The 25,251-nt window shown below is 38.3% G+C and overlaps 4 protein-coding genes across 4 annotated transcripts; 2 read left to right on the forward strand and 2 right to left on the reverse strand.

Moving 5' to 3' along the window:
- Positions 1–901: 901 nt before the first annotated feature.
- On the reverse strand, positions 902–3,913 carry LOC123656552. Its single transcript, XM_045592222.1, has 2 exons — positions 2,167–3,913; positions 902–1,299 (listed from the first exon to the last, which is right to left on the reverse strand). Exons 1-2 carry the CDS (start codon positions 3,911–3,913, stop codon positions 902–904), a joined length of 2,145 nt encoding a protein of 714 aa, XP_045448178.1.
- Positions 3,914–3,925: 12 nt separating this feature from the next.
- On the reverse strand, positions 3,926–4,486 carry LOC123656553. The gene has a single exon (XM_045592223.1). It carries the CDS (start codon positions 4,484–4,486, stop codon positions 3,926–3,928), a length of 561 nt encoding a protein of 186 aa, XP_045448179.1.
- Positions 4,487–19,099: 14,613 nt separating this feature from the next.
- On the forward strand, positions 19,100–22,251 carry LOC123656554. Its single transcript, XM_045592224.1, has 3 exons — positions 19,100–20,707; positions 20,819–21,552; positions 22,170–22,251. Exons 1-3 carry the CDS (start codon positions 19,100–19,102, stop codon positions 22,249–22,251), a joined length of 2,424 nt encoding a protein of 807 aa, XP_045448180.1.
- Positions 22,252–22,754: 503 nt separating this feature from the next.
- Positions 22,755–23,513, forward strand: LOC123656345. Its single transcript, XM_045592041.1, has one exon. The coding sequence runs from the start codon at positions 22,808–22,810 to the stop codon at positions 23,228–23,230; it is 423 nt and encodes a 140-aa protein (XP_045447997.1). The 5' UTR covers positions 22,755–22,807; the 3' UTR covers positions 23,231–23,513.
- The last annotated feature ends 1,738 nt before the right edge of the window (positions 23,514–25,251 follow it).

Raw genomic sequence — 25,251 nt, forward strand, 5'->3', positions numbered from 1 at the left:
TAACAATGAATAACATAATGATGATGAAATAGCACAAAAAAGTTGAAAAAAAAGCGCTTTGTTACATGACGATATCGTAAATTAAGATCATGAGTATATTTAAAAAATATCGTAGTAAATCTAATTAGTTCTAGTTTTAAGTTTTAAAACTGAAACTAACCGATGATACTCTACATCATCAAGACATATAATAAAAATATAACGGGGCGCTGTTTGTACGTGGAAGATATATGAGAAAAAATATTATTGGCACCTTTATCAATGCAAATAGCACCCAAAACAGTGATTGTTACGTCCGACCTGGAGTATATTGAAACGAGTGGAAGCGTGATCTCAGGTACGAACGGGACGAACAATTGTCTGCAGTACGCAGAGCTAACACTCAATGTCTTAAATAAAAATCCTACCTTAGTTTCACTGAATACTGTTCGGTGAAGCCTCGCCAGGTATAACTTAATTAACATCAAACTATAATTGGCCAATCATTACGTCTAATGCTAATCAATTATACTTAACTGAAGTGGCGGGCTGAAGCAGGAACCAGCAATCAAAATGGCCGTTGTTCGGCGTAGTTCCCTCACGTTTTTCACAATAATTCAACAAGGAATACAAGGAATACACTTTGCTATTAACAATTAAATTACTTCAAACAACAAAGGATGGTTCGATCAACAAAAGGCGATAATTTTTCGCGAGAACGAACAAGTACAAACAAAAGCGTAACTTTTATACGGAGACCGGAAAAACGATGCAAATTTTTAAATTCAAAAAGTGACGAATGACAGCTCATAGATAAAAACCATTTCGTAACCTATACTAACTGTCATAGATAATATAATAGTTTAGTGTTGCTACATTTGGTTCATAACATCTACCCGCCTCGGCCAGGACTACCTGGCCGCTAATCAATTGGCAGTCGTGACAAGGTTGATACCGCTCTCTTCAGAACAGAACCGTCCACCCGAACCTCAGCAAAACGGGGCACTCCATCTGCTCCAAAGACGAGGTTAAGAATGCGCCCTCTGCGCCAACACAGTGGCGGTGAGTTAGCGTCCTTAACCAGAACGAGGTCACCAACATGCGGTGGATCAGTCTTGTCAGTCCACTTAACGCGCTGCTGGAGAATATGCAAATATTCCAAATTCCAACGTTTCCAAAAGCTCTGAGTGAGTTGTTGGATCAATTCAAACCGCGAGAGACGATTGAGTTTCACATCAACATAGGGGTATTCCGGCAGGGCGTTCAGCGGCCGTCCAATCAAAAAATGGCCCGGTGTGAGGGCTTCCAAATCGTTAGGGTCTGAAGAGATCGGGCACAACGGGCGTGAATTCAACATGGCTTCAATTTTGCAAAACACAGTTGCGAGCTCCTCAAATGTTAATACGGACTCGCCAATTACTCGTCGCAAATGTGTTTTGGCAACCTTTACAACACTTTCAAAAATTCCTCCCCAGTGGGGGCATGACGCGGGACTGAACTTCCAAGTTATTCTGCGACTAGCTAGTCTAGACGCAATCTCAGTCTCATTAGACGCCAAAAATTCATATATCTCTTTTAAATAGTTATTTGTGCCTTTGAAGTTGGTGCCGCAATCCGACCGAATCAAGGACGGTAGTCCTCGTCGTGACACGAATCTATCTAACGTCGCAACAAAGGCCTCTGTCGAGAGGGCTGAGACTAGTTCTAAGTGTACCGCCTTGGTGGACAGGCAAACAAAGACGCACAGGTAGGACTTGACCGTTTTACTGTTCCTGAGGGTCGAGGTCTTAACCGAAAAGGGACCTGCAAAGTCCGTCCCAACTCCAGCAAAGGGCCTTGTCTCTGTGACCCGATCCGACGGCAGGTCACCCATGATAGGCTGCATGGTAGAGGCCTTGAGTCTATAACAAGACATGCAGCGAAAGACCACACTACGGATCGTCCTTCGGGCCGATAAAATCCAAAATTCTCGTTGTAAAATGGCCAATAAGGCATTACAGCCGGCGTGGGAGTTCTTGATGTGACGATCAGTCACCAACAAACTCACTAAGTGGCCACTTTTGGGCAACAGGAGGGGATGACGAGCTCCATACGGGAGGTTTGCGTTCCTTAGACGCCCTCCGACTCGCAAAAGACCCGCACTGTCCAAAAAGGGGTTCAGTTTGCAAATGGCTCCAGACAGCTTACATTTGCCTTTTCTCAAAATATCAATCTCATTTTCAAAGTTCTCTTCTTGCACAGAACGAACCCAATGAAGAAGAGCATCCTGGAGCTCTTGTGGCGATAAGAACGCCTCCAAGCATTTGTTCTGTGGGTGTCTACAATTTCTGGTGAAGCGCTTGATCCAAGCGGTGACCCCCAGTAATTTGTCTAATGAGCTGTAGCGATTCATTAGGAAATCTGGGTCGAACGGATGGTCCCGCCGTTCAATCGCAAGGGTTCGCAACCCAGGCAATGTGACAGTATCCAAGGCCGGTGTTCGCGGCCAATTAGATTCTGACCTGGTCAACCACTCAGGTCCCCACCACAGGGAGTGCTCAACCAAAAAGGGGGCCATACATCCCCGTGATGCGCAATCAGCAGGGTTGACTTCGCCAGGCACATGCCTCCAGATTAACGGGGTTTCCGATTTCTGGATCTGAGAGACCCGATTTGCAACAAACACCTCTAAGGTGTGGACTGACGTCTTCAGCCAACATAGGACAATTTGACTGTCAGTCCATGCATAGACTGTCTCAATGTTAACTGACGGGCACAAGGTGGACATGACGTGATTCAAGAGGCGAGCAAGAAGGGCCGCCCCTGACAACTCTAGCTTGGGAATTGTCAAGGTAGTTCGAAGAGGCGCGACCTTGCTCTTCGCCATGACCAATGACACCTTCACTTGACCATCCATGGTCACGGTGCGCAAATATACGGCTGCTGCGTACCCACGTTCCGAAGCGTCCGAAAACCCATGAAGGGACGCTGTATGCTTCCCTGGTGGAAGCATAGCACGGGGCAACGATATCATATTGATAGCAGGCAGTGAGGAAGCAAACAGGAGCCAGTCCTTCAAAATAGCTTCGCGGAGTGGCTCGTCCCATCCAAGACCTGCAGTCCAAAGTCTCTGCAGGAAGCATTTGGCCCAGAATATGACTGGGCATATCCAACCATTGGGATCAAACGTTCTCGCGACAGTCGACAGAACCAGCCGTTTCGTCCAAGTGCGAGGCGAATCCAAATCGACGTTGAACGTGAAGATGTCCTGGACTGGTCTGTACTGTATTCCAAGGACTGTCATCATGGTAGGATTGTCACGGTTCTCAAATAGGTGAGGATCCTGCTGGTGGTCATCAGGTAGCCCATCCAAGAGCGCAGGTAAGTTGGAGATCCATTTACGCAATTCATATCCTGCGGAGGCTAGGATGCCAATCAATTCGTCACGCAAAAGGAGAGCCTCTCTCTCCGTGGACGCACCAGTGCATATGTCATCAACATATAGGTCCTCCTTCAAAATGGCGGCTGCGCGAGGAAACGACATACGCTCTCGATCAGCGAGCTCCCAAAGCGAACGTATGGCCAAAAAGGGGCTAGACCGCAGCCCGTATGTGTTCGTGTTGAGTTCGTAGACAAGTATGGGATCTTGCGGGTTTTCCCGCCACAATATCAGCTGGTATCGACGATCATCAGGGTGGATTACCGTTTGCCTGAACATCATCTTGATGTCAGCTACGAAAACGAATTGGTGACGCCGAAACCGCGTGATGACGTCACAAAGGTCCTTAAGCAATTTGGGACCAGAATGAAGACACTGGTTCAAGGACACTCCCGATGTGGTCTGCGCAGAACCATCAAATACTGTGCGCAGCTTGCCACTTGACGGCTTTATCACAGCATGATGCGGGAGGAAAAAATGCTCCATCGAGCGCCAATCAAATTTTGACACAGACATGTGTCCCAAATCTTAATACTCCCGCATGAAGTCAATATACTTCTCTTTGAGTAGCGGGTCCCTGCTCATGCGGCGTTCCATTGCCAACAAACGCTTCTCTGCAGTAGGCCGCGAGTCGCCAAGGGGCGGTCGTACGGCAAGAAATGGCAATCTTGTCATGATCCGGCCAGAACGAAGATAACTGGTGTTGCTCTTGTAGAACCGTTCACACTCCTCGTGTTCCGGATCAGAGCGGGGTGCTTGTGGTGGCTCTTCCACTTCCCAAAATCTCTGCACGGCGTCAGAGAGGGCGGAGCCCACCATCAAAGCCGTTCCAGGTTCAGCAGGAGGGGGAGCCCTCAATACAGGCCCCATCAATGCGAACCCAAATATGGTCCGGAGGGCTACTAAGCCACCTGGCTGCAAAACACGATCCTTACCGAGTAATATTTTGCCCAGTACATCGGCGCCAAGCAACAAATCGACCGTGCCAGGTAGGTCGAATTTAGGGTCAGCCAAGTCCAAATCGGCGGTCAATTTTACCGCATCCGCAGACAACCGAACTTGCGGGTGACTGCCCAAGATGTTCTCCATCACAATGGCCGACGATCTCAGCGTCGGGCGTGGAGAATTTGAAGGCGAGAACTCAAACGAAACGTGGCCCTCAACCGTGGTTACAGGGGCGTTCCCGACACCTCTTATTACATCTGAATACTTTTTAATATTCAGGCCAGTCTGCTCCACCAACCAAGACGAGGCTATGCACCCTTGTGAGCCTGTGTCCAATATTGCTCGGACTACAACCGAGGCGCCCGTCCGTCCCCAGACCCGGACATAGGCCGTGGGCAAGAGGACGGTCTCAAAAGGGGGTGGTGCATAGCGGGGGCAGACGCCAACATCCTAATGTTGGCGTGGCGGCGATCTTTCGCCGCTGTCCCGGGACGGCACGTCAAAACGAGGGAGTGGTTTAAACTCTCCCTCCTCTCGATGGCGACTGCCACGAGCCATAGTCGGCGGTTCGTAGCGCCGGGAGCGTCCGTACTGAGGGTTGCGCGGCTCCAAACGGGGACGCTCCGCCAGAGGGGGGGACGGCAATCGTACCGGACGTGCGTCACGGTAATCGTGGTAAATGACTGGAGGTGACCGTGATTGGTCACGAGGGTGCGGTGAGGGCGAACGGGGCACAAAGGTGCGGGATTGAACCCGAGGCCCCCTTCCATACCCGCCCGTGGGGCTGCGCGCCGAATCATGTCGGCGATCCACAGCAGCACAATCTGCGTGGCGGGGGGGAGGTGAGCCGGACTCCAAATTGCGGGACTGAGCCCGGTGTCCGCTCTCATACCCGCCCGAAGGCGACCCCGGGTGGTCGCGGCGGCCATTTGCGTTGGCGCACAGCACCTTTAAATGTTGCCCTCCACAAACAGGACACGGGTGCATGTCGGGGCAAGCGCGCTGAAAGTGGTCCCCCAGGCAGGAGAAACACCAGCCTCGGGCCTTAGCAATCCGCCTACGAGAGGCCACATGCAACGCTACAAAGTCCGGGCACTGCATCGTTCGGTGCCCCCGGGACTTACAGAACCGGCAGACCGGTCGCGCAGCCTGCGCGACTGCAAAGCGGGGGGACGCCCTTCCCTTTGGCGCCATTTGAGCAGTGCGCCGTTTGTTGGTGGGTCCGGAGCTTGATAGTCCCACCGGCGCATCCATAACGTCACCCATGCGACACTCATTCTCCAGGAACGCCAACAATTGCTCATAACTAGGGAGAGGAGATGCCTCATCCCTAGTGTGCGCCTGTTCAAAACGTGCTCTCAGGGACACCGGCAACCGCTTGAGCATAATACGCACCAACCAGTATGACGACTGGTCAACCGGCAGGCCCAAGCGGCTAAGAGCATTGGTAGCTGCAACGAGGGGGTTAAGCATCTTGGTCCTCAACTGGGCGGTATTACTCACGACAGGAATGTCCATTATCTGGTCGATATGAGCATCGGCCAGACAGCGCTGGTTTTGGTAGCGCTTGGTGAGTAATGACCGCGCGACCGCATAGCTCCCTTCACAAATCGGGAGGTGCTGCACCAATTCTCTTGCCTCTCCATCCAGCACTGAGAGCAGGTAGGCCAGCTTTTGGGACAGGCTCAAATCCTCCCTAGAGTCCACAAGGCTTTCGAACAGGCCGATGAAACCCATCCACGCGTCGAGTCGACCATCGAAATGGGGGAGATCCAGGTTAGGCAGTCGGGTCAAAAGGCCCACGGGAGTCTTCAAAGAGGCCCTTGTAGGCGGTACTCCGGCGCGCGAGGCTAAGATCTCCCGGGCGCGTTGGGAGATTTCATCGGCGAGGCCCAAAATTTGGACGTAGTCCTCGTGGACTTGCTCCCGTCGCTCCTTCGGAAGCGACTCCATTGGCACATCGTCAAGGTGCAGAAGGAGGCGCTGGTACAGAGTCTCGACCTGTTCAAGTCGAGCCGGGCATTTCTCGTACCTGTCTATTAAGGCCTCCGTGCGGTCTTCCCTATTCACCAAGGCGACCGCTGAACTGAACCATCTCAGTTGAGCTGTGATTCCTGAACAAGATTCACGGACCATGGTGACCGCGGTCGAAGTCATCTTCAAAGGCACAGATATAACAACAGTAACAACAAACAATAATCAAATTAATTCCAATGAAACAACTGCTATCACTGAATTGAAATCAAGTATCAAATCTTAAATAACTTCAGTAATAATACAAGAAAAAATTAAAACTAAGTTTTTTAATCTAATATTTCAACAAACTAGATTCAAAGCAATAACACAATTTACTCAACAAATTAATGAATTTACTGATAAATACCCATTTAAACAGCTATTTCTAATCTTATACTAACAAACAAGAGTATTTATAAGAAATTAACCTTCAATAAAGCATAAGACAACAGCTGTTATTAACTCAAATCCAAATATTAGACCTTAAGTATCTAAATATAATATTTTAATAAAGAAAGAATTAAACAAATTGTGACCTAACTTATTCATACAATATAATAAACTGAGCAACAATAAGTTAACCACGCTCTGCTACCAAAACTTGTTACGTCCGACCTGGAGTATATTGAAACGAGTGGAAGCGTGATCTCAGGTACGAACGGGACGAACAATTGTCTGCAGTACGCAGAGCTAACACTCAATGTCTTAAATAAAAATCCTACCTTAGTTTCACTGAATACTGTTCGGTGAAGCCTCGCCAGGTATAACTTAATTAACATCAAACTATAATTGGCCAATCATTACGTCTAATGCTAATCAATTATACTTAACTGAAGTGGCGGGCTGAAGCAGGAACCAGCAATCAAAATGGCCGTTGTTCGGCGTAGTTCCCTCACGTTTTTCACAATAATTCAACAAGGAATACAAGGAATACACTTTGCTATTAACAATTAAATTACTTCAAACAACAAAGGATGGTTCGATCAACAAAAGGCGATAATTTTTCGCGAGAACGAACAAGTACAAACAAAAGCGTAACTTTTATACGGAGACCGGAAAAACGATGCAAATTTTTAAATTCAAAAAGTGACGAATGACAGCTCATAGATAAAAACCATTTCGTAACCTATACTAACTGTCATAGATAATATAATAGTTTAGTGTTGCTACATTTGGTTCATAACAGTGATAGTTAGAATTTTTGTCTGTTTGTTTGTGCGTTTGTGCACGCTAATCTTAGAAACGGCTTATCCGATTTAGATGTAGTTTTAATTATTGTATAGTGGTAGGATTCATTTAAAATTTAGGGTTTCATCATTCATCATCATCATTTCAGCCTATTGCAGTCCACTGCTGGACATAAGCTTCCACACGTTCACGCCAAAAATGGCTTGAGCTCATATGTTTTGCCCATAGTCACCACGCTGGGCAGGCGGGTTGGTAACCGCAGGGCTGACTTTATCGCACCGAAGACACTGCTGCACGTCTTCGGCCTGTGTACTTTAAAGCCAGCAGTTAGATGGTTATCCCGCCATCGGTCGGCTTTTTAAGGTAGAAGGTGGTAGTGGAACTGTGTTATCTCTTAGTCGCCTCTTACGACACCCACGGAAAGAGAGGGGGTGGCTATATTCTTACTGCCGTAACCACACAACATTTAGGCTTTATTTCACGTCAATCGGTTCATAAATATGCCAATTATAAGTTATGCTATGTTATGCCAATTTAAAGAATCACATTGAACATGTAAATACCCAAAACGCGGACGAGATCGCAGGCACAGCTAGCCTGAAAATATAATAAGAAATCGACTCTCAGAAGTTCCAATCCTGGTTAACACAATAGTAACACTGTTAACATTTATACCAAGTTCGGCTTTGAAAATACAATATCGTCATTCTGTATCAGAAGGATATATAAAACATTTATATCTGGCTTTTTGTAACTTTTACTGGGATTTTTATAATATATATCATTTGATACTTTGTTGATTTTTGAATTATTCAAGAAAAAAGTGCGTTTTGTCAGTTGATCGACGACGCGTTGGTGCAAGGACCACAGTATTGGCTCGTAGCTGTTGCGCTGCTGGTCGCAGGTTCAACCTGCTCACGTCTACATTGGGCATACAGATAATTAAAGAAACAAAAAAAGCTGTCAAAAAATTTTTAATTTTTTTATTTATCTTTCAACCTTATGATCATTGTTTTCGATCAAAATAATGCTAGAGTCTAATAAAATTTGAACGCACAATGTAAACTTAGTAATAGGAACACGCTCGTAACATTAGGCACGGACCTAGTAGCCTAAAATGATCTTCATTTGCTGTTTATAGCCCCTGAATAATTGAATTCAATACCGTGGATACAATGACACGTGAACTGGATAATTATTGGGTATAAACTGGATACAATCAATGTTTGTAACCTTGACTTGAACTCTTGACCGTAATTGGAGAAACTCGAGCTTTATATTAAATCGAAACCCAATGACCAAGAAATGGTTTGTGATATATTTTAGTGGTGTTATGGTTTAAGAAAAATTGTAACAATTTTATTTTTATACTAGTTGCCCGGACAGACTTCATTCTGTCAAAAGACAATAAATAGTAAAAAAAAAAATTTTTTTTGTAATTTTTTTCTTGAGAATTAAAACCTTCCATGGGCGTTAAGAAACATAAAAAAAGAAATTGCCGAATTGGTGAAGTCATTCTCGAGATAAGCGCTTAGAAACATTAATTTTTATTTATATAGATTACTAGCTGCTGCCCGCGACGTCATCTGCGTCATCTTCTTCTTTACATTTCATATCTACAGAAAAATCTCATAGATTCGCGTTGCTTTAAAATTGTCTTGTCTACTTATATTCATTTAATTATGTTTATTGGCTTAGTTACATATATTGCGTGATTTTTATAGTGTGAAGCTAGCTTATATAGCATGGTTATTAACATAATAATAACAACATTCAAATATGATACATTGCATATGATACATCACATTACACGTTGTTACAGAATGCGTTGAGGAAATAAAGGTTCACTGCTCGTTCCCGGTAGGTGATAGCATGATAACATGTAGCCTATATGTTGACCCGACTTCTTAATAATATTCGTGCCAAATTTGAAGTAAATCCATGCGGTACTTTTTGAGTTTATCCTGGACATACAGACAAACAGACAAACAGACAAAAATTCTAAAAACTATATTTTTGGCTTCGGTATCGATTGTAGATCACACTCCAAGTATTCTTTTAAAAAAATATTCAATGTACAGTTTTTACTTTCCTACCATTTTATTATATGTATGTCTGCCGGTGGGTTATTAAATTTTTATCCTTATTAAATTTTTGTATAATTATGTTTTTAAAGACGAATAAAAAATTACGAAACGTAAAAAATACAATCACACTATTTTTATTAATATTAACCTAATTTAATTTTTTTTTTCTATAAATAGCGAAGGTGTTCGGAAATCTAGTAGTACTTATTCTGTTGCAAAATTCGTTTACAGTAAAATTGCTTTCTCGTAAATATTTTTTGTTGATTTATTTTATTTTTTTACATATTATTATAGTAGGCCAACAAAAGCTATATTATATATATGTAAGTATATTTGCTTAAATTTGTTTAATTATTGTTAGTGAATTTTAATATTGATGGAAATAAAGATTCTTAAAACACTACATACTTGGTCTGTTGAAGCTCAGAGCTATAAAGCTATAAGCTATTTATGTATAAGATAAAAAAAAATCGTTTATTTAGGTATACCGGGAAATCTATATTGTACAATAAACTCTGTATACTAAATGGTCCCCAGGCGCCTATCTCGGAAACTAATTACGTATCGGCCACCTCTATTAGCTAGTTTAATTTATGCATAGGCTTTTCGACAACCACATTTACAAATTGATATCAAATGATATTAATTTTGCATCTTATCTTAATATATATAAATCTCGTGTCACAATGTTTGTCCGCGATGAACTCTTAAACTACTTAACCGATTTTAATCAAATTTGCACACCGTGTGCAGTTTGATCCAACTTGAAAGATAGGGTATATTTTGTTTTGATATATGTTATTATTATATTTAAGAAAAAAAATAAGGCGATACGAAGTTTGCCAGGTCAGCTAGTGCTTATATAATAGTGAATTTAATTGTCAAGTCTAACTAAGTCGTCAGCCTGGTAGGCTTATTGTTTTTACGAAGATTGATACAGTAAAGTAATAAATATTCCTCCTTGTCGGTTAGTAGTCGGGATAAAATCGTAAAGAGATCTTTTTTAATGCACAGTATTGAAACCATTGGGTATTAGAAATGAAATGCTGCGTGCTAACGTAAGAGACGACTAAGGAATAGCACAGTTCCACTACCACTTTGGAACTTAAAAAGCCGACCGATGGCGGGATAACTATCAAATACTGGCTTTCAAATACACAGGCCGAAGACGGGCAGCAGCGTCTTCGGTGCGGTCACCAACCCGCCTGCCCAGCGTGGTGACTATGGGTAAAACACATGAATTAACGTCATATTTTGGCGCAAACTAAAGAAGGCCATGTCCAGCAATGGACTGTGAGAGGCTGAAGTGATGAAGAAACGAAATTTCTAAAGATAGTCCAACTGTTGCTAAATAAAATTATACGCGTAAAAACTTACTCACTCTCTTACGCTGATAACAGAATATATTTAAATAAAATACTTTCAAACTTTAGCAGGACACTTTCGAAGTCGACAATAGACCAATTTAATCCTATCTAGCCGTTCACGCTCCGGGAAACTTAAAAAATAAGGAACAAAAGCTTGTGATTTTCCTTTGCATATTTTGCTGTGCGACTCGATCGTTGATGAAGCCCAATGGATTTGTAGGTTTGTAAAATAATAGAGTCAGCTTATTATAGTTGTGTTTTCTCGCAAACAAACAAAAAAAAAATACTACAATTGCATCTACAAGTAATACAAGTAGGTTTTCTAAAATGTAGTCAAGTAAATACGCGTTATATATGATTACTCAAAAAGTAGTCATCAGATCTCGATAAAACTTAAAAGGTGCCACACAAGCATGAAATTTTATTAAAATAAAAATCATCCAAATCGGTATACCCAGTGAAAAGTTATGCGTTATAATACAACGTAGGTTGGCGAAATAATAGTTAAGTAAATATACATTATTAGATATAAGTCAAAACATACTTTTCAGATGTCAATTAAAATGAAGTGGAACCACATTACACATAGCACCTTTTGATTAAAAAAAAACATCAAAATCAGTCCGACTAATCAAAAGTTCAAAGGTAACATACATCACTTCATCATCACTTTAGCCTATCGCAGTCTACTGCTGGACATAGGCCTCCACAAATTCGCGCCAAAAATGGCATGAACTCATGTGTCATGTGTGTTGCCCATAGTCACCAATGAATGAAGATGTTACAAGCTGAACCATGTAACTCTGAAAAGTGTTGTTTTCTATGTATTGAGATTGAGATAATAAAACCAAAATCACCATTTCTCTAGCCTAGTATCATATGTCTAATAGTATTGCCTTAAAAATCATAGACGTATAATATTAAAATTACGAATTTCCACGTTTAAAATATATGAATTTTCAGGAAATTAAATTTTTGTTCGGTAATAAATATACTATAAGATATATTTTTTTTTTATACAAGTGATATACATCCACGGGCTTATGAACCCATGTCCTTTTTTATTCTAAAAACATGCAATTTTTATTTTTTTTTATTTCAAGGTAGGCGTTACTCAGCAACATCGCTGTTCAAGTTAGACTATGTTTTTAATGTATCCAAAAAGAGACGTGAGTCCACCGACCGGTTCTTATTCTAATGTATGGTACAATTTCTGTTTTTTTTTTATCTTTTTATTATTATTATTATTATTCTTTCCTTATAATACTACTATAGTATAGTACAATAAGATATTCATTGCTAATACACGTAGAATTCATTTCAAAATGCTGTGTACTATTTGCAGACTGAATATAAAGTAGTTTTACCGCATATGGGATTCTTAGATCGCTGTAAAATTACCTAAGGCCTACCTTCAATAGATATTGTAAAATACTCACGTAATGTTTCGGAAGTGTGTGTGACTTGCGTGTATTCGAGAAATCAAATTTATTTCACTTATTTTAGTTCGGAAATCAGAATATGTAGTATTTCTTGGATCGTAACGCTATATGATATATGTATCTACTGGCGGCTTGCATCAAACAGAGCATACACCATATAACCTGTGAATGTCTCTATGTAATATATATATGCCTTTATGTATATATAAACAAAAATCATTTGGTGTACGATTTAAATTAATTTGTAGACAATTCGATTGCTTTGACCTTCTTTACCCGACATCGCAAAAACAAGTAAACAAACAAAAAATTCTTTGCAAATAGAAGGCTTAACGGTTGGGTCGCATTTAAATTTTACTGGATTAAATTTTCTTCAGGAATATTTGATTTATTGAAGAACGGGTCTCGAGTGTTAATGCTTTCTATTTTGCCAAGAAATTTTGGTTAGTTCACGTGTATATACATTTTAAAACTATCCCAATCAATGGAATATTTTCAATATAATTTTTAAAACATTATAAACGACTGACTTAGTATTTTCTTTTAAGTCTTTATTTTTTATATCATGCTTTTTTTATCATTTGACGAAGTCGGGTTTTTTGTTATATATAGTTACTTTAGTTATACATCCTCGAGTGAATTGGCAAAAGCCAGTCGATACAGTATTAAGAATATCTTGAATTTTAGTATGGTAGCAATTTTCTTAACTAAGGATTTTTTTCTTAATTTGTATTACACCCGTACAAAGACGGGACGAGTTTCTATAGTTCTAGTACTACGTATTAATTGTTGTACTAATCGCCCATCATTTGTTTAGTTCAAGCGGTAAAAAAACGTGTCCTATGATTGACAGACATATGTCACTTTATTGCATTTCTTATCAAAACTTTTATAAAAACTTTAATAATAAAAAAAAATTCATTATATTTTTGCATGAACCATGAAATGAACAAACGGTCAATAAAATATATAAAAAATTGAATTAAAACTTTGCCTATGCATGTTAATGGTATGATGAGAGAATTTTTTACTATTCTGAATGCGGTCTCGGCGGAAAGCCTTTTTAAATGAAGTCAAGTTGAAATGTCATATGTGGCAGACAGCCTGAATTTCTAACCGATTTCATAGTGAGAAGATGTTCTTTAGTAATAACTGCATTATAAGCGGTTTTAGACATTACTCTTTAATTGAATCTAACATTGAATTACTTTATTACTTTAACTAGTTGTGTCCGCGATTGCATCCGCGTGGAATTTAACAAAAAAGTTTTTGTTCAGTTCGCAGAGCTATAAAATGAAATAATAATGTCTAAAATAAAAGTAGACTAAGTTACTCCTTATTACATCAGCTATCTGCAAGTGAAAGTCTCGTTAAAAACAGTCCAGCCATTTTAGAGATTAGCCGGAACAAACAGACAGACAGACAAAAATTGTAAAAAATGTTATTTTGGTATATGTACCGTGTATACATCCATATGCATTTAGTAAAAAGCAGTTATTTTAATATTACAAACAGACGCTCCAATTTTATTTATTTGTATAGATATACATATTAAGTGATTAGAAATTAATTCAATTAATTTATTCGAATCTATACAAAACTGCGTCTGGTAAATGTTATTATACAATAATAATTTTTATTTGTGGAAATAAATAAATTAATTTTTAATAAATTAATTAATTAGGCACAACTGTATAACGCTTTTTGACGGATGACGGCATCCAACAGATAGAAGTTTTTAATACATTTTATTCTTTTTTACCATCGAAATCCACTATATTTATGAGATATTTCTATTCGCAAATATTAATCTGAGGGTTGTATTAATTGAGAAGAAACTAAATAGACCTATTCCCTCCTGCTGTTAAAGTCTATTGCTAACATATTTTTATGATAAATTTTATCCACAACTAAACACTGGGGTGTTTTAATTTTAACCCATATTATAAATAATCCGTTGAGTGTGAAGTGTTTGTCTATTTATTATTTATTTTTATTTTTTAACAAGCATAAAAATGGCAAGTAAAAAATGTATCGCAAGTATGAAAAATTGCAAGCGTTTGAAACGAACCCGACTAGAATTATAATGAGTCTAATTACAAGAACATTGAGTCAGAACGAAAAGAAATTAATTTGAAAATGTGAATAAAATAAATCACAAATATTGTTTTAAATTTCCATGGTTCTTAACATTATTTGAATTCGTTTTATCGGGATTTATACCATGTACCTTTTTATCTTTGAGTCTCCGATATTTCGGCGCAGTTGCATGCGCACCGTGACCATGGCGCATGCAACTGCGCCGAAATATCGGAGACTCAAAGATAAAAAGGTACATGGTATAAATCCCGATAAAACGAATTCAAATAAAATCACAAATATATTGTATACTTATGTACATATTGCTTACTGTAGTATTGTGGGATTACTGTAGCTCATAGACGCCTGCAACACCAGAAGCATTGCAGGCGTATTGCCGAGCTCTGGTCACCTTACTCACCAACAAGAACGCAACACTGCTTAAAAGCAGTATTATTTAGCTGTGATCTTCTGTAAGGTCGAGGTACTTCTCCAGCCGGGCTGGTCTATATTTAAGCACAAAATTTTCTACTGTGCTCTACTGCAGTTTAAATCTCGTTTGCTAGGAAACAATTATTTATTGTTAGCTTCATAAGTTCATAATGGAATGTGAGAAGTTGCAACGAGTAGATAAGTGGCGTAATGAAAAATGAACTATGACGTCATTTATCAAAGATAATACCGCTCTTGGATAATTTAATAGCTAATTTAACTTGAGATATTTGCTACTAAATGAAAAGCGAAATGAGTTCAGGAAATATTGTTTTTATACATAGAAGCATTGACAACAATACTATGTATCAACACTTAATAAAAGTCAATTACTGTTAGTAGATCAATCAATCAACATTTAATTTAAGGTTTCTGATTCTACAAACTTGTCAAATCAATGTCATTTTTGTTTTATGAAATAAATTTGAACTTTATAATATAAAAAGGTACAAGATAATATTCGTGATAAAGAATTCGTTTATTGGCTGTATCTCATACAAAACGTGACTAAATTTATAATGATTGGCAATTTTTTAAAGAGTAAATGTGGAGTTTCTCGTCGATTCTTATCTGCAGAATCTACATTTCGCATTTGCTAGCTTCAATTTAACTATAATTAATTTACTGAACACGAATATAATAATAACTTGTAAATGAATAATTAAAAGTGCTTTTGAACCCTAATTGAATGGAATGATTTTTGATTTCGATTTTTTTAACATTAACTAATAACATTTGGCCACGTTGGCGCAACGGTCACAGCTATGGATTGTGCCTGTTGCGCTGGCGGTTGTGAGTTCGATCCCCGTACATGACAATCATTTGTATTGGCCATACAGGTGTTTGCCGTGGTCTGGGTGTTTGTGCAGTCCTTGTGGGTCTCACCACTGTGCCTCGGAGAGCACGTTAAGCCGTCGGTCCCGGTTGTTATCATATACACCTGATAGCGATCGTTACTCATAGTAGGGAATATATCCGCCAACCCGCATTGGAGCAGCGTGGCGGATTAAGCTCTGATCCTTCTCCTACACGGGGAAAGAGGCCTATGCCCAGTAGTGGGATATTATAGGCTGAAGCGTAATACCATTTTATGGTAACACTAGCTGACCCGGCAAACGATGTTTTGCCGCTAAATGCTATTAAAAAATATGGTGTTGGTGGTAGAAAAGTTAAAATTTAGGTTTGTATATATTTTTAATGCCAAATCACAATCATTATATAGTATTAAAAAAAAGTCACTTCCAGTTGTCTGTATGCTTAAATCTTTATAACTACGCAACGGATTTAGCTGCGGTTTTCTTTAGTAAATAGAGTGATTCTAGAGGAAGGATGATATATATAAATACATGCATAATATAGTAGAGGAACACTGATAGTCTTTGCAACCATGCGAAGCCGGGGCGCGTCGCTAGTAAAATATAAATTAAAAAACATTGTCAAAAAATATGTTTAGGGGTGGGTCACCCTTATCATTTAGGGGTATGAAAAATAGATGTTGGCCGATTCTCAGACCTATCCGATATGAACACGAAATTTCATAAAAATCGGTCCAGCCGTATCGGAGGAGCTTGGTGACAAACAGCGCGACACGAGAATTTTATATATTAGATTACAAGAATGGTAATATTTTTGTTCAATCCTTCAGCATTTATGCAAAGAGAAATAAGACAAAGATTCCAAAGTAACCAAAAAGATTTACTAATATTAAATCTTCCTCATTAAAAGAAAGAAAAAGGTTCTGTTTATTTTTCCTTATTCACTCAAGAACGCCTAATCCGATCCAATTATAATGGAAATCTCACGATAATCAAAGGTTATACGAATGACTGGAAAAAGATAAAAGGAAACAAATACTTGGTCTATATAAACCGTAGATCTGAAAATGGTATAGATCTTATATTTGACTAAATTTGAATTATATTAACAATTATTATATACAATTTATATTATATTATATTATAATTATATTACAAATTATTATAAAAAAATATTTATCGAATTTCGATACAAATAAATGAATACAGTTAAACAACACAAAGGTCCTCTAAAAAAGGAGAATGAAAAACAATACGATTATTTGATATACATATATTATATACATAAAAAAAGTCAAATTAATTTTTCAAATGATATTTTATACGTAAGTATTCTAATCCGTAGCTTTTTTGATGGATTATAGGACGTAAATTTTAACATAAAAACTTGTTCAGACAACGATGTACTCAAAGTGATAATAAACCAAATTAGTCGCGCTGTTAAGTAACGATTTTACCAAATTAAGACAAATGATTTACGCTTTTTCTTCTCCCGACGTCAGTTCAGATTGCCCGCTAATTTATAAGATAAGTTTAAAAAGAATCAGTATATGATCGATGCTAAGGATGTTAAAAATTGTATACACAAATGATTTTTGTTGTATGTTTTAGTATTGTATGTTTCAAGATATCGGAGACCAGATGACACAATGGTAAATCTTACGTTATTTTTTACTTATCACTTTAATTTTATTATATAATTGTTTAGTGATTTTAAATCGTCATTGTAATATTAATGATTGTTGCCGCGCAAGGCAATTTAGTTCATATATTTTTTTATAGTAGTACCTAATTGTAGAATAATTGTAGTATAACTAATATTAATTAATTAGTTGTTATCTGTAGTTTGCATTATTTCTTGTAAAATTATTATCTGTAGTTCCTTTGTAGAATTTCATTGTCTTTTGCATAATCTTGTATTATCTATAACTTTTTCCGGCCCTTCCTAATTTAACTTCTCAACATGTCACATCGTATTAAAAGCAAAAATTAAATTTAAAATTAAATTTAAAAGTATATTGAGTTTTAATTAACAAATTAAGGCTCCATTATGTATCAAATACATAAATTGGTGGCCCATGAGGGGAATCCGTCAATAATTGCATAAATTTTACAAAAATAACACAAATCGTACCGGCACCGCCACGTGGTGCGCATGCAACAAAGGCAAGAAGATTGAACAAATGGAACAATAGAACAAATATTAAGGCTGGAGCAAAACTGATCTGGACTACGATGAAGCTAGAGGCATGGTATATCTAAAGTACCAACTCGTGCGGCGCAGTCTGCAAAGATAAGTGTCCATCCTTTGTTCTTCCTAACCAATTCACCTACCTATCCTTTAGTCAAAATTGCAAACAATTTTCTTTTGGAAGGTTTAAAATTACATATTTAGTGTTAATATCACTCCGCTTGCGTAAATTATTAAAATTAATTTACAAAATCAGCGTTAAATACATTAAAAGATGCTTCAATAAAGTACTTTAACCAACAAGTACCAAGCATCTAACTTATTTTTCTCTTAAATCTACAGTCTTATTTCTAATTGTTTAAATAAATGGTGGCCCATGTTTATAACAGTAATTAAATAGTTATAAATTATAATACATTTTCTTTTAAATAAAATTAAAGTTATAAAGTTACATTTCTTTGTTAATTAATAATATAAATTTCTTGTTAAACAATAATAAGTAATAATACAAGATATTTAATGCATAGTTAGATAAAATTAGCCTTTTGTTTGTGATTAACAAAAATTTATTGCATCATATTAAAATATTTAGATTGTTATTAAATATCTACATAAAATATTTGAATTATTCCAGGATAGACAAGTTGTTTACGAGTTAATGATCTCGATCAGCTGTCCTGCCACTTTCCCAGTGACCTATTGAGGAGCGTGAGAATACCTACTTTTTTAAATTATATTTTCTTGACTATTTTTTGAAACTTATTTTGCTTAAACATGTCTAAGCCCGATAAGCATTCAAGTCTCACTCATCAAGAAAAATTAACCAATTTAATTACAATGAGAAGTTCAATTAGGGGACAGATTACTAAATTTAAAAATTATTTAATTACAATTAATGCGCAAGAGGAGATTTCAAATATATCCCTTGCCGAGTTAAGTTTAAAGTTAAATAAATTTGAGAGTTTATCGTTGAAGTTTGATGAAATACAAAGTGAGATTGAGATTCTTAATTCTGAAAATTTGTCTACGGAGCTTGATGAGCGTGAGGCCTCTGAAAATAATATAATTTCAAACATAGCTATGGCTAAGTCCATACTTGATAGGCAAAATAATCTTGAGACCGAGCGACGAAACTCAATCGCTGTTGAGGCTCAGTGTTCTCACGACCATCAGGATCTAGGGTTTAAATTACCTCAAATTCAAATATCTAAATTTGATGGTGCATATTTCCGCTGGCTTGAATTTCGTGATACCTTTGAAAATTTAATTCACAACAATGATCGTATAAAACCTATACACAAATTTCATTATCTTATATCCTATCTGGAAGGGGATGCAGCCCGGATTATATCCAATCTGGAAGTGTCTTCGATTAATTATGCGAAGGCCTGGCAGCTTCTCGGAGATCGTTATAATAACAAAAGATTATTAATTAATCATCACTTAAGTTCTTTGTTTAATATACAAGCTCACACCCGAGAGTCTGAAAGGTCTTTACGCTTTTTGGTTGATCATGTGACTAAGAACTTACGTGCCTTGGCTAGCTTAGGCCAGCCGACTGATAGATGGGATATCTTGATAATTTTTATGTTGTCCTCTAAGCTTGACAGCCGGACTCTGATGAAGTGGGAGGAGTACCGTAACACTCTCGATGATGTCCCGACTTTGGATCAATTTCATAAATTTTTAATTGATCGTGCTGATGTCTTAGAGGCACTGAATCGTAATAAATATGATAATAATGTTAAATACTTACCGGTGATCTCACGGCCGGCGCCCTCTGCACCTACCCCTAGTAATAACAGTAACAATAATCATAAACGAAATAATCATACAAAATCATTTGTAGGTATTAATCAAAAAACAAAAGGCTCTTTAAATTCAAATCAAGTCAAGTCATTCACTTCTGTGTGTATTATATGCAGCGAAAATCATAAGGTTTTTGAATGTCCTATCTTTATTAAAAAGGGCATCCAAGATAGGTTAGCAGACGTGACCAAATACAAATTGTGTGCCAATTGTCTCAGGCAAGGCCACCCAGTAAGCGAGTGCCGCTTCGGTCCGTGCCGAGAGTGTAAGCAAAAACACAATAGTTTGTTGCATGAATCTAAACAGAGTGTTGTCAATAATTCAGTTGTTGTAAGCTCAGTCTCGTCTGCGGCTAATGTTTCCAATTTAGGGTCCAGTCAAGTACTTCTCTCCACAGCGGTTATCGAAGTAGTGAACCCTAGCACTAATGAAAAGGAAAAGGTCCGTGCCCTATTAGATTGTGGTAGCGAGTCCTCCTTTATCACGAAATCTTTAAAAGAAAGATTGTCATTAAAATCATACCCCAGTGACTGTCTAAAGGTCATAGGTATCGGTAATAATCACAACAATAACATAACTGAAAGCTGTATCGCTCAAATAAATTCATTAAATGATTCATTTAAAGTTAAGTTATCATGCTTTGTTCTAAAGGAGCTTACAAGTAATATACCTAAATGCGCGATAGATATTAAAAATCTTAATATTCCTAAAAATTTACCATTGGCAGATCCTGAATTTAATCACCCGGCTTCAATTGAAGTTTTAATTGGAGCAGACATTTTCTGGGACCTCTTGGGTAGTGAACACCACTCCTTGGGGCCTAAAAATCCTCATTTGCGAAATTCAAGGTTAGGCTGGTTAATATCAGGTCCAATTAATGTAATAAATAACAAAAGAAGAATTCATTGTAATTTTAATGCAATATCTAAAAATAGTAATAAAGAAAACAATATTGAGAATTTGTTAGTTAAATTTTGGGAGGTTGAACAGGTTCCCAATAAACCATTTCTTACCCCAAAGGAGCAAGAATGCAAGAAACATTTCATGACTCACACTGTACGCTTGAGTAACGGCAGGTTTGAAGTCAAATTGCCTTTAACCGAATCTCCTGATTGTCTCGGGGATTCGTATAATTTAGCGAAAAAACGTTTCTTAAATTTAGAACGCAAATTCAAGCGTAATCCGGCGTTAAAGTCTAAATATTCGGAATTTATTCGTGAATATGCCGAGTTAGGGCATCTCAGTGAGTCAGTAATTGTAAAACCAGTCCCAGATATCATTAAAGAAGAGTGGAATAGTTTTGCTGACAACTTACCTTTTATTCAAGGTTTGAATATAACCAGGCCAATTATATGTGACTCACCAAAATCAATTGAAATGCATGTTTTCAGCGACGCCTCACAAGTCGCCTACGGCAGTTGCGTTTATATGAGGTCTGTTGCTGCAAACGGTGACGTCACTGTAAAACTTTTATGCAGTAAGTCTAAAATCTCACCTGTGAAGCCCACGACGATAGTACGTCTCGAGCTCTGTGCCGCACTGCTGGCTGCGAGGCTCAGCAAAGCTGTACTGGACTCGCTGCGTTACAAACCTGATCGCGTGCTTTACTGGTCTGACTCGAGCATAGTTCTGGCTTGGCTGAAAAATAATATAACACAGTTAAAATCATTTGTGGCAAATCGTGTCACAGAAATATTAGAAATAACTTACCCATCAACCTGGCGGTACGTACCCACTGCTGAAAATCCGGCTGATTTGATCTCCCGTGGTGTAGATGCTTCTAGCCTGCAATCCCTGGATCTGTGGTGGTGCGGACCTAAATTTTTAGTTAAACATGAAAATCATTGGCCCGTGTTAAAATGCAATAAAAACATTGTAATTCCTGAAATAAAATCAAATACTGCTACTGTTGCGGAACCATTCATTAATTTTGAAAATTATTCTTCACTCAATCGACTTCAACGTTCCTTTGCTTATGTTCACAGATTCATTTATAATTCGAGAAACACTAAAAATAAACGGCTGGGAAATTTAACCGTAGATGAGCTGAGCCAGTCATTCAACGGACTATGTGTAATAGCTCAGGTCGATTCTTTTCCCACAGAGTACGAAACTCTTAGTAAAAATAAATTGTTAAGTCCCAAAGCTAAAATTTTATCGTTGTCACCTTTTATGAGCGAGAAGTTAATCCGAGTCGGTGGCAGAATCGATGCCTCTAATTACTCGTACGAAAAGAAACACCCAATTTTACTCCATGCATCCCATCGACTTACAAAACTTATATTTGTTCACGAGCACAACAAAAATATGCACGCGCCACCTCAATTGTTGTTGTCCCTAGTCAAGGAACGAGTGTGGCCTATAAATGGAAGGCGACTCGCTCGGCGCACGGTAGACAACTGCACGCGCTGCCGACGCGTTAGCGGCAAAACTTTGTGCCCTCTGATGGGTAATCTCCCAGCTCAGAGAATTAACCCAGATTTCCCGTTTATCTCCGTCGGTCTGGACTTCGCCGGTCCTTTTCAAATATTAAACCGTAAAGGTCGTGGCAGTAAACTCATAAAATGTTACCTTTGCTTATTTGTCTGCTTACGTTTCAAATGCGTCCACTTAGAGGCCGTAAGTGATTTGTCCAAAAATGCATTTATAATGACGCTTAGAAGGTTTATTGCACGAAGAGGTAAGCCAGCGGAAATATTTTGCGATAATGGTAGAAATTTTGTCGCCGCTGCCAAAGAGTTAGGGCAATTTTTAAAAACCAATCAGGAGTCTCTGTCTGACTTTGCCACTCAAGAAACTATTAAATTTGTATTCTCACCAAGTCGATCGGCACATTTCGGCGGGATCTGGGAAAGTGGCATTAAGTCCGCTAAATACCATTTAAAACGTGTCATGGGCAACAGTCATGTCATATTCGAAGAACTTTTAACTTTGTTTACGCAAGTGGAGGCGATACTTAACAGTCGCCCTTTATGTCCCATGTCATCATCCCCTGACGATCTCCTCTCCCTCTCCCCAGGACACTTCCTAATCGGAAGACCTTTGACTGCGCCGCCGACACAGGCGTGTGACAACCACAACGAGAACACCCTGCAACGATATGAACGCATAGAAAAAATGTATCAGCATTTTTGGCAAAGATGGCAGAGGGAATACATTTCAGAAATACAACAGCGAACCAAATGGAGAACCAACAAGGCCAAGCTGAACGTCGGTGATTTGGTTCTCATCCATGAAGACCACGTCCCTCCGCTGTGCTGGAGGCTTGGGCGAGTGACGCGTTTGTTCCCGGGTCCAGACGGCGTATCCAGGGTCGCGGACTTGTCCAACACTAGAGGCTGCGTACGGCGGCCACTTGTGCGCCTCTGTCCTCTACCAACTGCTGAAGATCTTCAAGGTTGAAAGAGCTTCCTTTCAACGAGGCGGGAGGATGTTGCCGCGCAAGGCAATTTAGTTCATATATTTTTTTATAGTAGTACCTAATTGTAGAATAATTGTAGTATAACTAATATTAATTAATTAGTTGTTATCTGTAGTTTGCATTATTTCTTGTAAAATTATTATCTGTAGTTCCTTTGTAGAATTTCATTGTCTTTTGCATAATCTTGTATTATCTATAACTTTTTCCGGCCCTTCCTAATTTAACTTCTCAACATGTCACATCGTATTAAAAGCAAAAATTAAATTTAAAATTAAATTTAAAAGTATATTGAGTTTTAATTAACAAATTAAGGCTCCATTATGTATCAAATACAATGATAATATTAATAAATATAATGACAGTGGTCGCCCAGTGGTCGAAACTAATTAGTGACCATAATTAATTTAAATTATAAGTTTAAGCATTATTAAGGTCCTGTTGTCAAAGAACATACTTCTATAATAATAAACAAAAGAGTATATGCGTACGCTTCAGCCTGTAATATCCCACTACTGGGCATAGGCCTCTTTCCCCATAAAGGAGAAGGATTAGAGCTTAATCCACCACGCTGCTCCAATGCGGGTTGGCGGATATATTCCCTACTATGAGTAACGATCGCTATCAGGTGTACATGATAACAACCGGGATCGACGGCTTAACGTGTTCTCCGAGTTACGGTGGGGAGACCCACAAGGACTGCACAAACACCCAGACCACGGCAAACACCTGTATGGCCAATACAAATGTTTTTCGTGTGTGGGGATCGAACCCGCAACCGCCAGCGCAACAGGTACAATCCATGGCTGTAACCGTTGCGCCAACGCGGCGTCAGTATATGCGTACGAGTGTCAAATACATGTTAGCGTGTGTAATGTTTTTTATTAACTTAATATATTTTTTATGCATAATTAAAAAAAAAATAGCATTCTGCACTCCTTTTCTGTATAACTGCGTTTGCTCACAAACGAAAAAAAAACGACTTCAATTACATCGACAAGTAATACAACATAGGCAAACGAATAAATAGTCAAGCAAATACGCGTTATTAAAGATTACTCAAAAAGTTGTAATCAGATCTCGATGAAATTTAAAAGTAACCACATGATAAAGATTAGCTTTTGATTAAATTAAAAATCATCAAAATCGGTACACCCAGTAAAAAGTTACGCGGTATAATATAACGTAGGTCGACGAAAAAATAGTCAAGTAAAAACGCATTATTAGATATAACTCGAAAAGTAGTTGTTAGATCTCAAATTAATTTAAATGTGACCAAATTATATGCACCACCTGTCGATTAAATTTTTTTTTTATCCCAACCGGTCCACCTAGTCAAAAGTACTGAAGTGATATACATAAAAAAAATACAATCGAATTGAAAACCTCCTCCTTTTTTGGAAGTCGGTTAATAAGGTATAAGTGTGCGTAGTCCTCCGTCTGCGCAATCTTCATAAAAAGGTGTACAAAGTTTTTGCTTCACGTATCAATATATACTCGTAGATTCTCGTCTTTCTCCCCGTTACATCCATATCATTTGTATTTATATATAATTTTTATTATATATAGTTTCAAATGTAAATGGTAAAATAACAGAGTAAAATATGCAACAAAAAAAACGCATGCAATAATTTTCCGCTGTGAAAGATATAATATTTTGGAAGATCTGGATTCGGCTAAGTTCAGAAACGGAGTAACACTGATTCTGAATTAAATTTTTTTTACTGTAACATCCATTAGATTTACAACAAAACTTTCTGGTTTCTTATTCTTTGGCTGAGAACTTTCACGCCTTTGTCCTCAAAGAACATCTTTGAGTACTTTTTTCCTGCATCTTAGATCATTTTTTACTAGTTCAAGCTCACTGAACTATGTGTAGCTGTTTATTAGCAGCTGTTACAAATCTTCTTTGTATTCCTTTACGTTTTTAGAAGAATAAAAAGAAGTATATTGTAAAAAAAAATGTTTAATCTTAATATAATAGTAGTAATTAAGTGTATTGATT

This window comes from Melitaea cinxia, chromosome 9 (assembly GCF_905220565.1).
Source record: "Melitaea cinxia chromosome 9, ilMelCinx1.1, whole genome shotgun sequence".
Classification (NCBI taxonomy): Eukaryota; Metazoa; Arthropoda; class Insecta; order Lepidoptera; family Nymphalidae; genus Melitaea; species Melitaea cinxia.